General features: G+C 47.8%; 1 protein-coding gene across 7 annotated transcripts in view; it reads left to right on the plus strand.

Moving 5' to 3' along the window:
• anks1b (ankyrin repeat and sterile alpha motif domain containing 1B) overlaps positions 1-13,919 on the plus strand; it is a 114,630-nt gene extending 100,711 nt beyond the window's left edge. For 2 of the 7 annotated variants that reach the window (XM_037460206.2, XM_037460213.2), the window contains 10 exons: positions 1,398-1,505; positions 2,041-2,244; positions 3,941-4,066; positions 5,393-5,464; positions 6,485-6,571; positions 7,670-7,807; positions 7,905-8,072; positions 9,426-9,539; positions 11,439-11,530; positions 12,652-13,919. In XM_037460206.2, the coding sequence (XP_037316103.2) occupies positions 1,398-1,505; positions 2,041-2,244; positions 3,941-4,066; positions 5,393-5,464; positions 6,485-6,571; positions 7,670-7,807; positions 7,905-8,072; positions 9,426-9,539; positions 11,439-11,530; positions 12,652-12,700 (1,158 nt within the window). In that variant the 3' untranslated portion in view covers positions 12,701-13,919. The remainder of the gene's footprint in view (positions 1-1,397; positions 1,506-2,040; positions 2,245-3,940; positions 4,067-5,392; positions 5,465-6,484; positions 6,572-7,669; positions 7,808-7,904; positions 8,073-9,425; positions 9,540-11,438; positions 11,531-12,651) is intronic. The other 5 variants (XM_037460209.2, XM_037460207.2, XM_037460211.2 and 2 more) reach the window with 5 other exon arrangements.
• The last annotated feature ends 385 nt before the right edge of the window (positions 13,920-14,304 follow it).

A 14,304-nucleotide genomic window follows, 5' to 3' on the forward strand; every position in this document is an offset into this window, starting at 1 on the left:
GAAAAAATCAGATCAAACCATAAATCGATTAATACGCTAAAACAATGTGTGAAAGAAGCTAAGAAAAAGCTAAGCCAAGGATGTCTTGGTGGTGCAATACAACACTCTGCATGAGAAGCGAGCTCTCTGAAAAGGTCAAACGCCGAGGATTTAGCCGAAAGCACATGATCTCAATGCACCAAATTCAGCGACTCAATGTCATCTTTAGTGCTTGGAGACGGACGGGGATGGAGGGATGGAGGGATGGAGACGCAGAGAGGAAGGAAGAGGACAGATGAGTGAATACTAATTGTTGGAGAGAGGACGGGGCAGCGATTACACACCAATTAGTTCCACTACCCGCTAGTCCCAGCTCTCCTCTTCCCTTTGATCCCTCTAATTTTAACAATCAAAAAACACTATTTCCACGCAGAGGAGAACGGTGATGGATGGAGTTTAACCCGTCAGCCGCTGCTGCATCTCAGTTTGAAGTTTTCACACTGCGACAGAAAGTGAACGAAAAGATCTTTGGATTCATTCGAATGAAGTTGGTTGCCTTCGTTGTGCGCGTTTCTGTTGCGCATTGAGGCTCATTACCTCCCTTTTTGCCCCGAAGACGGGCTTCTATATCTTTTATCTATAACACCCCCAGGGGCAGAAGCGTGAGGCCAGGCTGGCAGCAGCCTGTTGCATGCTGGGGGATCTATTGGTGCCAGAAGGTGTAGACGCTGCAAAACAAGCGCTCCAGCTCGCCTCTCTTTAGAAAAGCCGGTAACTGGCACAGCCAGTGGACGCCTGGTGACCACACCAACAATGACTGCTTTCATTGGACTCAAAAGTGTGTGTGTGTGTGTGTGTGTATTTATTTTGCATCTCTTTTTTTTTTTTTTCTGGCCCTGAGTAGCGATCGCTCCTGGAAAAAAGAAAAAATTTGCGAAAAAGAAACGTCAAAACAAAGAGCCGGGGGGAGTCTTCCGGTGTGCTGTGTGCAGGGAGGGGACAGAAGAGAACTAATGCAACCCGTGTGTCTTATTCAGGATACTTTACACTCTAATGTTGTAGTTCTAACACAGCTGGCCATGTCAAGGGTTTGTGATGTCATTGTGCTCGTTGACACCAACCTGAGTGCTGGCGTTTTTGGAAGCCTTTTAAATTTAGCTAATGTCAGAGAGTCGTGTTTTTTAATTTTTTGCTCTGAACTCAGTCGCAGTGAACATAAAATGTGATATCTTGACTCCTCCTGAAGCTTAATACTGAGTGTTTTATTTCATCATATTCATAAATCACTGTTCATAAAAAGTTAATCTCATGCGATGTCATTACAATATTCCTAAACTTTGTTGTGGGGGGGGGGAAAAAAGGAAAATGGAAAGAGGATTGCGAGTAATGAGAAGTTAATGTGTAATATCTGTGTTCAGGTGTTGAAGATCAGTCTCATCGGACACAGAAAGCGGATCCTTGCCTCTTTGGGGGACCGGCTACTCGAAGAAACCCCACAAAAGCCTCCGCGGGCCATCTCGCTCCGGGTGAGTGAGCCTCGATGAGCAGGCGGTATTTCATATCCACTGCAACAACTCGCCGCAGTAATCTGATGCAACGTGGCCTCAAATGATGAATCCTTCAGACGGAGGAAGGAAGCGCGAATTCCTTTCCCAGAGGGCAGCGGGGGAGCTGTAGATCCCTCGTTATGAAATAAGAACCCAAATCGGGGAGGGGGAGAATCACAGTCTAAGCGACAATAAAACGGGAAAAAGGCAAATTTAAGATTTGAGAAGCCACAACAAAAAGCCTCAAGTTCATTCCATCCAAGAAAAGAGGTGCCACTGGCTCGTAATTAAAGAAGAGCCCCAGACTACACCGTACGTCTCTCAATACGGCGTGAAATGATATGTCTAAGCCTCCTTCAAGTTTGCCTAATCAGTCGGCTGCGCGCGGGGCTCAGAACCGGAACCGAGAGGAACAATGACGGGGAAAGGCCTCTCGTCTCCGTGGTCGGCAGCTGACCCGCTGGTCAAAGTGTATAGAAAAAGTCTCTCACTCCGCCCCCCCGTTCTGTCCCAGGAGCCCGGCGGGAACCACACGCCCCCCCAGCTCAGCCCGTCGGTGGGCCAGGCGGCGTACACGGCGGGGGTCCCCGGCGGATCTCTGGACGTGCAGCACCTCATCATGCAGGCGGACGCCCGGCGCAGGCAGCGCAGCAACGACAACTACTTCGAGGACGTGCCGCGATCCAAGCTGGAACGGCAGATGGCCCAAGTCGGCATGGTGAGGATGAATGGAGGTGGAGGGGGGGGGGGAGGGGGGAGGCGGTGGAGAGGGAGGGGCCCGGCGGGTGGGGGGGGGGAGGTTATGAATGGTGGCAGTCAGAGATCCGGTCGTCTGGCTGATTGCTTAAAGGGTGCGTTTTTTGTAACGCTCTGTTCTTTTCTTGTTGGCAGCGAACACGACGTCTTAGTCATAGAGCTCCACGTCAATGAGCCACAATGGGTGACGTGGGCCTTAAATGGCCCACCACGCTATATATATATATATATGTGTGTGTGTGTCGTAAAGGGCAGTCCGGTTTGGGAGTAACATCTCCATCTTCATGGGATTATTGACAGTAGATAAACGTAGAATAACGTGTTTTTTGTCTCTTTGGTGTTGTTAAATGATAAAATAATTACACATATTCATATATTAAGTCAGGATACATAAATGGACTTACTGCATTCTAATCAGGACGGCGGAGCAGATCTTAATCCTACATGAAGTATCTTGGTAATTAAATGCTGTACCTAATAGCCGCCTTATTAAAACCAAAAGTGTTTTATCTGCCGGCTTGCTTGTTGAAAAGACACAATTAATAATCCCCGGCGGGCAGACCATCTGACACCAGCTGCCGTCTCTGCACTTTAGAGCTCATACAAATTGTACAAATCAGGGGGAACATGAATATTTTTAACTGAAATTTTGTGCTACAAAATGAGGAAACCTGCAGAGGGACGATTCGGCCGGCATGCGTACAGATGTGACCCGGTCTAATAATCGACAGCTTTACAAAGCAAAATGTCCATCAGTCGTCTGTCGGTAATTCCAGACACTAAAAAAGATTTTAAAGTTCTACATTGCAGAACTTTACTGCCAAATGCATCCAAACTCCAAAATTATTACTTGGTTTGATTGGATGACTTCCAATCAAAAACAGCGCATTGACTCACACACACACACACACACACACATCTGGGAGAGCAGCTGTGTTTTGATTGGGTGTGATCAGGGTCTTTTTGTGCCTCTGTGTGAACCCCGGAGCATCTCGACACAGTCTTGTTGTAATGTGTTCCCCCGTCTAGAAACCACATCGACGAGTCCGCTCTGCCGGGAGGGAAAGATAACTATTGAGATTTCCAGATGAGTCCGGCAGCTGGGTCAAAGTGTGTGTATGTGGGGGGGGGGGAGGGGGGGGGAACATGGTGCAAAATGGTTGAGCTGTTGGGGTTTAGTGTAGCTTTGACTTAAGCCTGCTCCTGAAGGCTTTATCCCCGGGCTGTTTATCAAACATCTTTGCATCTGATTACAAGACCCCACCTCACTGACTCACTGGCTCACCGACGTCGCCACGGCGATTACACCGAAAAGGCAATCAGATACGGACGGACACCTAACCGTAGCGTGGCTCATCGCCTGCTGAAGCGTGTTTGTTGTCCACAGACACTGGAAACTGTTTAATGAAAAGGTGAAAGCTCCCAAAACGGGCCAAAGAATGCGAACGTTCGGAAGCGGAGCACAAATTCCTCCAGGTTTAATTTCCCCTCGGAGGCTCTCCAAAGCTGTTCCGAACATGAACTTGCACACGATCATCGGGCCAGCGGGTCGTGTCAACACGCCCCCCCCCCCCCCCGCCCCTCCCCCCCGGCGCGCCGTGATCCCGCCTAATCCCGTTTCTCTTGTCCTAACGGATTGATTGGTTGTGTGCTTTCAGGGGGGCGATTGGTGCGAGCCGATCACGTTGCGTCCGCCCAACGAGGCCACCTCGTCCACCCCGGTGCAGTACTGGCAGCATCACCCCGAGAAGCTCATCTTCCAGTCCTGTGACTACGAAGCCTACGTGAGTCCAAGTTGAAGTGGTTAAATGACATTTTGTATAGTAGGTTTTTCAGCAATTTGGGTAAAAAGCAAAACAAAAACATGATGGCAATGTAGCTGCCATCATGTTGTGGTTCCATTTAAAGTGATCGTTTCATCTCAGTCAGCGTGCTGCCAGTACTTGGAGCAGCGCGGAAGCGAAAATAATCTCAGAAATACAGGGGGGGTCGAAAAAAAGGTACAAAAAGAGAGAAAAGATAAATCAAACAAATCAAAACTGCGGAGCTGAAATCAAATATGAATGAAAGCGAGAACGCAAGACGAGTTGGAGGCTGAGTGGTTAAGAGATAAAAGCATCCCGACGGCTCGTCTTCCCTCCCTTGTTCCCCTGGACGGGATGATGGGGAACACACAGCGGGTGGGACACCAGGGGCAAATAGGAAGGTGCTTTCATGGACCCCCACCTCCCCTCAGAAAGTGAGATAAATGAGCGGGAGCCACAACAGAAAGGGGGAGGGGGGGGGGGAGAGCACTCGCTGTGAATGTTGGGCGAGCCGAAAGGAGCCGGAGAGCGAATGAGAATAAAGGAGATGGATAACGGGAGGAAAGACAGAAATAAAGGCATTTTGATCTCAGCACCGCCTCGGAAGGCATAGTTACTTACTATGTCTGATCTAAAACAAGTTAAATCCTGCATCCAATACGCTAAATATCTTATTGAAATTGAAATTTTAGTGCATCTTAGTGGCTAATATTAGCATGCTTGCACACTGAAATAAGGTAGCGGACATGGTGGCGTTATTACTGTGACCATTTTAGCCCAAAGCATCACTTCGCCTGCAGCGTTGTCCTGTTACCAGCGTCTTTGAATTTGATTTGGAACTAATAAAAGACTGGAGACGCCAAGACGCCAGCTGGTCTTTAGTGCAGCCGTAATGCAATTTGTAGGATAACTGCCGGCCAGCCTTCGATAACAGCGATTTGAGGCTGTTCCGAGTCTCTTTGAGATGTCAACATTTTGGTTTATGGTTTGGGAGTCAAGAACTATAAATATTTCCCTGTAAAACGCAGTCCCCATTAGTTGCTGCTTCATTTAATCAGATCCTACGTGGTCCGAATGTCTGACCACTTTCAGACTCGAGCCCCCTGAGGAGCCTGTGTGCGTTTAATCAAATTTACAGCATCTGAATGTAAACAGGGGGGAGTACTAAACGATTTAATGTTGCATTAAATTACTTTATTTCACTGAGCACAGAGTACAAAGACAATTAAAAGAATTCTGCAGGATTTGGCTTTTCTTTTCCCATGTTTGCTCATCACACGTCGGTGTTGTGCGTCTTTCCCGCAGTACCTGGGCTCCATGCTGGTGAAGGAGCTGAGGGGGACGGAGTCCACGCAGGACGCCTGCGCCAAAATGAGGGTAAAGCTTGGCGCGTCGCTCTCCTGCTTTGCCTTGTCGATCTTTTACGTTTGTCGCCGCGGTGACGGCTCACGTTGTGGCCTGGAAGAAGCCACGTTGTAACAAATGAAACACGGATGCACTGCGATATGGAAACTTCGATCCGGGGCATTCCGCAAGAATTTAAACTTAAAACTATCATGACGGTGCTTTAGGGTTATTGAGGGATTTCTTTTTTTAATACCCTTGCCTCGGTGGGTCTAATACCCTGTGACCCCCCTTTCAACCTCAAATCCCCTTATCTCATCACTGTTACTTTCCTCCTCTCGCTCGGGTTTTCCTCGTCCTTTGTCCGTACTCTCGTTATTTTACCGTAATCCTCGGTTCTTCTGTCTCTCATCCTGAGCTGCTGCAGGGTGAAGATACATTTTAATGTGTGCAAAGCTTTCTGTCCCCCTCCCTCATACCTTGTGTCTCTATATTTAGGGTGATTTCTTGTTCTTCTTCCTGCCTTTAACACAACCTCGGGTTGTGATTGCGCGTACATCCCACCGCCGTGGCTTGTTATTGGCTTCCATCCTCGCCCCCGCTCGGGCCCTGTTGCCGGGATCCGTCCGTCCAGCATCGTGCCAGCAGAGCCAGTCAGCGTCGTCGCCTCTGTCAGCCTTTCAAGCGCTACCTGATCCCCGACGAGGTCGAACCGCGGCGGGGCGGCTTAAACGAGGCAGAGTGATAACAGAGGACGAAGAAGAAGAAGAAGAAGCAGCAGCGATACGGAGGCGAGGGCAGGAAAGGGACTCGTCTCTCGCGTGGATTTCTTTGAATGCATGTAACGTCTCGGCGAGGAGAGCGACGGATCGGAGGGTGTCGGCGCCGCCAAAGTGCAATTAAAAAGAATAAGCAGGGCTATGCGGATGTAGCTTCAAAGCTAATCGACTCATTGCATTTGCAGCGCTGCAGTCAATGGAATTTGGAAGCAAAACGTTGCCTCAAATGTCACCTTTCCCTTTTTTGTCTCTCTGTCTTTTCGTGCGCTCCAAGAAGTCGACCGAACAGATGAAGAAAGTGCCGACCATCGTCCTCTCCGTGTCGTACAAAGGGGTGAAGTTCATCGACGCCACCAACAAGGTAACGGCTCACTCGCTGCTCCCTCGGAGGTGTCAGAGATGGCCGCGGCGGCGCCTCGACTGATTTAATACCACTCAGGGTGTAAAGAATCGATGAGGTGTGAAAAAGGGGGCAAAACTCAAACAGGCAATAACCAACGAGGAATGGATGCGCTGGGAAATCAATGGCGACTCTCCTTGGTTCATTGGGTCCTTGGTGGAGTCGATTGGGGAGAAGAAATACCAAAAATAAAACCACATCTGAATGGTTGATAGCCTCTTAATTTAGCAGCAGTTCTTCATATTTCCTCCATCATAGAACCCGTAACCCCTAACTTTGCAATTCTCTTTGTGCCACAAACTGGCGGAGTCTGTACACATCCTCAGTTCGTCATCCGAAATGACAGATCCAAATGTTCGAATGTATTTGCATTTGTTGAATGTTTCTAAATTGTAAAAAGTAAATAGTCCACCTTTGGGAGGGGGGGGGGGGGGGTAATAAAGGTGGGACGGTGAGAAGCAATTATTAAAAGCTGCTTGTTCATTTAAGCCTCTGTTACACAAAAAAAGCAGGCACATAGCAGAATATGAATTAGTTTGCAGAAAGTCGGTGCGTTTTGAGTTTGATCCCGAGGCGGCACTACACAGAGCGCACTAAAGTAAGTTGGCCTCATTTTGTGAGAAATATACACGGACAGTTTTAGACAGCAAAGTACGTGCTGCATGGCTTTCCCCCCCCCATATCTCAGTCATTTTTATTAAAGTCGAAAACCTTCTCCTTTTCTTATCTTAAACCAGAGGGATTGGTTCTCACTTACCTTCCAAAGACCAACAATAGGCTGATATCGTTCTATGAAATCAATGACAAAGACGGGACCGTCTGGTATGACAAAAGCACTTGTGTCTTCTTCACACTATCTTTCACTGAAACTCCTCTCCGGGGCTTTGACGTTGTGCATTTCACGCCGGCGAGACTTTAATTAACAAAATACAAGACGGTGGTGATGACCAGAGGACGAATTCCAACTCGGTGACTCTGGAAAAACTCTCAAACCAGAAATGCTCCGCAGCGATCACGTTTTCTGGGGGATGTGTGTAATTCGATTATCTCTCTTCGCAGAACATCATAGCAGAACATGAGATCCGCAACATCTCGTGCGCGGCTCAGGATCCAGAAGACCTGTCTACGTTTGCCTACATCACCAAAGACCTCAAGTCCAGTCACCACTACTGCCACGTCTTCACCGCTTTCGATGTGGTCAGTGCCGACACTTGTGTGTTCAGAAGCAACGCATTCACAGCGCGTGTGATGTTACATTGAATTCTCACGCCCCCACCCCCCCTCCCCCTGTCAGAACCTGGCGTACGAGATCATCCTGACCCTGGGCCAGGCCTTCGAGGTGGCCTACCAGCTGGCCCTGCAGGCCCGGAAGAGCGGCCACGGGTCGTCCACGCTGCCCGAGAGCTTCGACAGCAAGCCCAGCAAACCCGTCCCCAAGCCTCGGGTCAACATCCGCAAATCCGTAAGCGTCGCCTCCGCACGTCTGTTCCCAGGGAAAATCCATCCGCGACTACGTCATTTTATCGAGAAAAATAAATAAATAAAATGGTGCGTCTAAAGATGGATTTTCACTTGCGATCACACCCCTCTCACACTTCTAATCAGACCCCATCCACTCTGTCCCATTGACACCGGACTGTGTCCATCCCTACGCCACTGGAGTCCTTTTGTCCCGTGTCTCATACGCCGCTACAATGCTTTGTTTTCTTTTGCCGTTTTTGGTGCGTTTGACACTGTAGCGGAGGTGGAGGTGTGTCCCCCCCCCCCCCCCGCCCCTTCTCCCACAGCCGCCTGATTGATGAGACGTGTTTGCAGTGGGCTCCGGGGAGGCTTTTCTTGGCTCTCGCCACTCTGTCTCTTTGTGTGTGTGTGTGTGTGTGTGATCAGAATCCTACACACCATAGCCTCGCACCGACAATTCCTTTATTGACTTTTCACGTCTAGAGCCACGTCACAAATGGCGTGGTCTCTGATGGAAGATGTGTTCATGAGAAGAGAGGCGTTCACACACTGCGTCGGAGGAATGGTGAGCTTGTGTGTGTGTGTGTGTGTGTGTGTGCGTGTGCGCGCCAACGGAGATGATGGACGACGTTAACCATTAATTGCCTTTTTCGTCTCTGGTCATGTGTGTAGTTAATGGCTCGTGGTGTGCAGCAGGGCAAAGATACTGCAGGATTCACTTAATATTCCTGCCACCTGCCAGCCATAAAACCCATCCCGCAGCAACACTTGAAGCTTTAAAATACTCTTACTTTTGTTTTTTTTCCATCTACAAGTATGTGTTCCTCCATACCGTCCTACTTTTTTATGTTGTGTGCGTGCGTGTGCCATGTCAGCGTATCTGCTGATAAATCTCCCTCGACTTCCACTTAACTTGCGTCAGCACGTCTGATGCGACTATTGTCTTGGATCAGCCTGGGCACGTTACCCTAATTACCCCCGTACGAGTCTCACAATCCCGTGTTTCTTGAAAAGGGGGTAAACGTGAAATCGGCTTGTTTCCACGCAGCCGGTTTGATGTTGTTGGCAATCTAGGAGCCTTGAATTTAATATTGAATTAAACAAAAGCACACACTTCCGGACCTCCTTGGCTCGAGGACGAGAAATATGAAAAAATTGGAATTTCACTCTGTGAATTCGCAGGGTGGCGTTTTGCATCCCACGCTGTTGCCGGGGCGATTACTTTGCTGCCGTGTTGTTGCCATGGTTTTGTTTTGGTTTTGGAGTGTTGTTGCCATGCGGCTGCTCTGTCTTGTGTGGTTTTGCCTTGCCGAGCGGGCCTTCTTTGACCTTTATATGACCTCTGCCCCTGTAGGTCATGTCCCCCGTCAGCCACTGGTCACTGGGCCACATTTACACCCCTCACCGGCCTCCTCTCCACCCTCCTCCCCCTCGACTCTTCCATCTTCCTCACAAAGCTCAGTCACAGGTCCTCCACGCTTTTTTCCTTCTCTTACCCTTTCCACGTGATTTTTTCTTTTAGTCAAGAGGAAAGTGCTGTCGCCTGTTTGCAGTGGGTGTTTGTGTGTCTTTGTTTAATTACTATCTGTATGTACCTATCCTCAGCATTAGAATGAAAACAGACACGACAAAAAGCCAACCCTTGTCATTACTTTACGGCTAATAAGCCCTTCTCTTTAGTGCCATAGTCAGTTTTTAATAAGCCTCGCTGTGCCGATTCAAGCCCCGAATGGGAATAATGCATTTAAATTAGCAGAGGCTTTTATTCAAAGCGACTGGCAGTAAGGCGACCCAGAACGACAAGAATCGAGAAAGTCCAATTTGTCAAGGTGTAGTCGTGTAGTAAAGGCATTTTGAGCCCTTTCCGTAAGACTTTGCCCAAGGGAAGTAGCCACAAGTCATTGCAATGTGACCTTAAAAGTGGGAAAACGGGTAAAATAAGAGGACAGCACATGTGCTTTCCATGCACATGTGCATTTAATCGTATACATTTAGACATTAAGGCGGGTTGAGCTTCCTTCTCATCCAGTTCTACATTATAACTAGAAGGTTATATCGTTTTTGCCGTCAGCATCTCTCAGAAGAAGTTAAAAGGCCAAATGCATTTCCTCCCTAAAGATGCACGTTCACGATGGTAAATAAAGTTTGAATAACGCAATAACAACTAATCAGCTCAATGCTTATTAAACTCCGCATCCCCCCCCCCCCCCCACCCCCTCATTAAAACCTCAGTTGAATGCTTGGAATGACCTTTTACGCTCTGAGTGGTTTTCTCCCGTTCCGCACTCTTCTCGCTGGTCCGCTTCAGCCCTCGAGGGTCATCAAGATTGCAGCGGCAGCAGAGCGCACACAGTGTGCCAGGGACGGATGATGCTGAAGTGATGCTAGCCCCACGTCGTAATACATGGCTGTCCTCTGAGGAGGGGGGGGGGGTTTCTCGTCCCTGCGGCATCGCCTCGAGTTGCCACACTCGGACCCTTCGGCCGGGGAATTTTGATTTGATGTAAATTGATGTATTTTTGAGGCACAGTTTATCCGGTGGCTTCGTGTGCGAGGTGATGAATTTGAGACTCATCCCGATGACGACTCGTGCACTCCATCGATCTTCTGTGGTCGCGAAAGCGCGTGTCTTCCTTAATCCTGTTACTCCATAACGTGATCATCGGATTAATATTATAGCTAGTTCCCCGAGTGTTGCTGTTGTGGTGTGTTGAGACGAGATAAGAGCCCTGTTAACCCTGTCCAGAAGTCAATCTTTAATGCTTTTTTTAAACATCTATATTGATTACGTTTACACATTTATGCATAACTAAAATCTCTGTGCAAGGATCTGCTGTCTAAACTGGGCTCCTAAAGTAACCTAAAACGATAAACCAATCGATGGGAGGAAAAACACCCTCAGCAACAAAATCCCAGCCGCTCGATTGGTTGCCGCGGGGTTATTTTTAAAAGCAGTGTAGCTTGTTTGGTTTATTCTTCAGCTCCAAAGCAGCTTCCTACGAGCAGAAACAATCGAAACTACCACAATACACCCAAAGCACATAGTTGTCATGGAAATAATATGTATGTTTTTTTGTTTTTTTTTTAAATGTCAGACCTGTCCAAATGTGAGCTTCTGTCCATGCGTTCTCATTTGCAATCTGAATCTCAAATGCCTCTCACATTTGAATTATAATTTTCCATCACTCCATCTCACTCCTTCCAGCGTCTCACTCTGTCTTCACTGACATCATCGTCAACAGAAACAGCTGTTTGCATTCCAAAAGTGTTGCATCCAGACTCTGAAGCAATACAAAAATCGGTAACATCAAAAAATTGACACTATAAAGGTCATTTAAAATAATTTACCCCCCCCCCCCCCCCCCAGATGGAGCAGCCGTCCATGGACCAGAAGGGCCACGCAAATGTGCCCTGGATTGTGGAGCCGGGTCAGGAGGCCAAGAGAGGAGTCAACACCAAGTACGAGACCACTATTTTCTAACATACACTCGCCTTGTCCACTCCCGTGTGTGCGTGTGTGTGTGTGTGCCTTTTTCAGAGGGTGCCCACGAGCGACGCCCCTCCCTCCCCCCCAAAAAACCCCGCCCCGTCCCTCGCTAGCCGAGCCCGTCCGCTGCATGATGAAGTTTGGCGCTGCGCTCTCCCTCTCTTCTTCTATCTCTCGTGCCCCCCCCCCCCCCCCCTCCCTCCCTCCCTCTCTCTCTCCTTTGGCCCAGGGCCCCGTCCACCAGCCTGCAGGGCTGGCGCATGATCTTTGAACCCCCGGGAGGGGGGGGTGGGGGGGGGCGGTGGTGCACTTGTCAGCAGTTTGTTTTTTTTTCCCGGTCAAGCAGCCGGTTGTTTTGCTCCCAGATTTTTTTTTTCTTCTTCTTCTTTTTTTTGTTCCCGTTGATGGGAAGCAAGCGGCTTGGCTTCGTCTCTCTCCTCCATCCCTCGCTTGTCTCTACATTTCTGACCCCTCCCTGACAACTTGAATGACATTCGTAAGCAGAGTACCGCTAGAGGGGCCGTGACAGTGTTTTAGCTGTCTGCTGAGCCCGAAACGACGCGAGGGCGGTCGCTCGAGAAAAAAAAAAAAAAAAAAAAACCACGACGACTGGAGGACAGTTTTTGAAACCTTTTTTTAAACTCAAAGAGGAGGAGAGCCGAATTACAGGAGAGGTGATGTAGCACAGTCTCTCTGACCCAAACTGCTTCGTCCAGCAGGCTACTAGAATGTATTTCAACTTTTTGATCCTTTATATCAGATTATTTTTTTGCAAATACTAACAAACTTGTGAATTTCTTTTGACACGCAACTTTAAAAAAAATAAAATAAAAGCGTGCTGTTTCGTTGCTGTTGAAGCACCCTTTGTCACCACGTGTGTGTGTGTGTGTATGTTCAGAATTATTTGAACCGAAAGGGATTTCTCCCTGGCCATGAATCTTTTTTTTTTGTTTGTTTTGAAGGGGGAGAAAAAAAAAAAATCTAATCTTGTATGTAATTGGTTTAGCATGTTGGACGCATGGTGGCCATTTTTGGGGTTTTGCTGAGCCGGTGTAGAGGCCTCTCTCGATAAGTGATGTCATCTCATTTGCAGGGCAATGCCGGACGCTCATGTCTATTACTGTGGAATGCAAAGAATGTAGCCAGCCCTAAACACGGACCTTGTCACACGTGCAATGCAAAAAACGGATTACAAAAAGGACTACAAAAACACGGACGTTGCTCCGCGCCGTTTAAGGTTGACTACGACATTCTGACATTGTGCGTCCGGGTTAAAAGCGCCGGACATTCACAACGCAGTAACGGGACCGCGTCTCGCCAGACGACGCTCTGCTCTGAATGTACGCTTATATGAAAAGCGACTCAATGTTCTCCAACTACGACGGAATCTTTTTTTTTTTGTTTAAAGAGCCTAACTTGGAGGCGTGGCCTGAGAACTTTTGGGCGTGGCCACAGCGACCCCCCCCCCCACGTGGAGGCAGTGAGTATTTGGGCACCGCTGGGCATGCGTCACTGATGGAACGGGCATGGGGTTTGAGGACGACCGGCTGCCTCTTTTTGGCCTCTTTGGTTTTCTTCAAAGAATATAATGCAGAGATACTGTATATGCACAGGTGTGTAAAATGTGATTGGACCCTGCGTCACGCTGGAGATGCAACAGGTATCTCGTCACGGATTATAAACCCACGCGAACAAAACGGCGCCTGGCGTTTAAAAAAAAGAAAACAATTAAAAAAAAAAAAAAAAAAGTATTCTATTGGTATTGCCCGACATTTTAATGTTTAATATGAGAGTATTATATTACCACGATGATTATGATTATTCTTGTGCAATTCTTGTCTACTGTTGTCTTAATGTTACATTATTTTTCTATGATATGATGAGAGGTGATGGCCGTCCTTTCAAGGAGCTCAAAACTATATGATCGTACTGAGTGAATGTCGCAGGTGGCTAGCTAACTCGTGTCAGGTCAAACAGCATCGTTTCTCATGGGGCTCTACTCTTATCTAGCAGATGTAATATTTTAAACGCAGTATTACTGTATCATTTGGACGAGACGTCGTCCGATTATAAAATGTACATAGATATTTTGCCAACTCATTGTTCATACGTGTAATGTAAAAGAGAAATGGATTTGCAGTACACGGCACTGGATACAAGGTACCAAAATAAAGGTTGGAGATTCAAAGAAGTGGTGCATTGCAGAGGTTGTGCTTTGAGTGAAGGTGGGTTACACGGCGACATCACTGCTGAACAACTTGTGTACATAGGCTTGGGCTTCCAGCACACTGATTTTTGTAATTTGGGCCATTATTTATATCCTTGTAAAGCACATGGAATAAAATATGACTTGTAAAACCATTACTCACCCTTGAATGAAGTTGTCATGAGTTATTATACTGATGCATCACTGCCTTATTGCTTACTAAGCTCTTTAGTTTCTCTCAAATAAGGATTTGTATTTGCAGATATCCTGAGAACATAAAAACATCGGACATACAAAATGTCAGAGCGTCCCGTTTTCCCATCAGCAGAATGACATCATTCGATGGTTAAGTAGCTCTACTTGCTCTAAAAGCGTTCGGGCCGCTCGACAGCGATGGTCGCATCATTTGCACTTTGATGCGACGCAGCGTGACGTCTCGTGACTTCGTTCTGACAGAAAGGTCAGCAACCGGGACTCAATTAGCCGCCTGCGCTAGCTTCACGCAACCCAAACCACACACACACACACAGGTTATCGCAT

The sequence above is a fragment of the Pungitius pungitius genome, chromosome 2 (genome assembly GCF_949316345.1).
Source record: "Pungitius pungitius chromosome 2, fPunPun2.1, whole genome shotgun sequence".
NCBI classification, from domain to species: domain Eukaryota; kingdom Metazoa; phylum Chordata; class Actinopteri; order Perciformes; family Gasterosteidae; genus Pungitius; species Pungitius pungitius.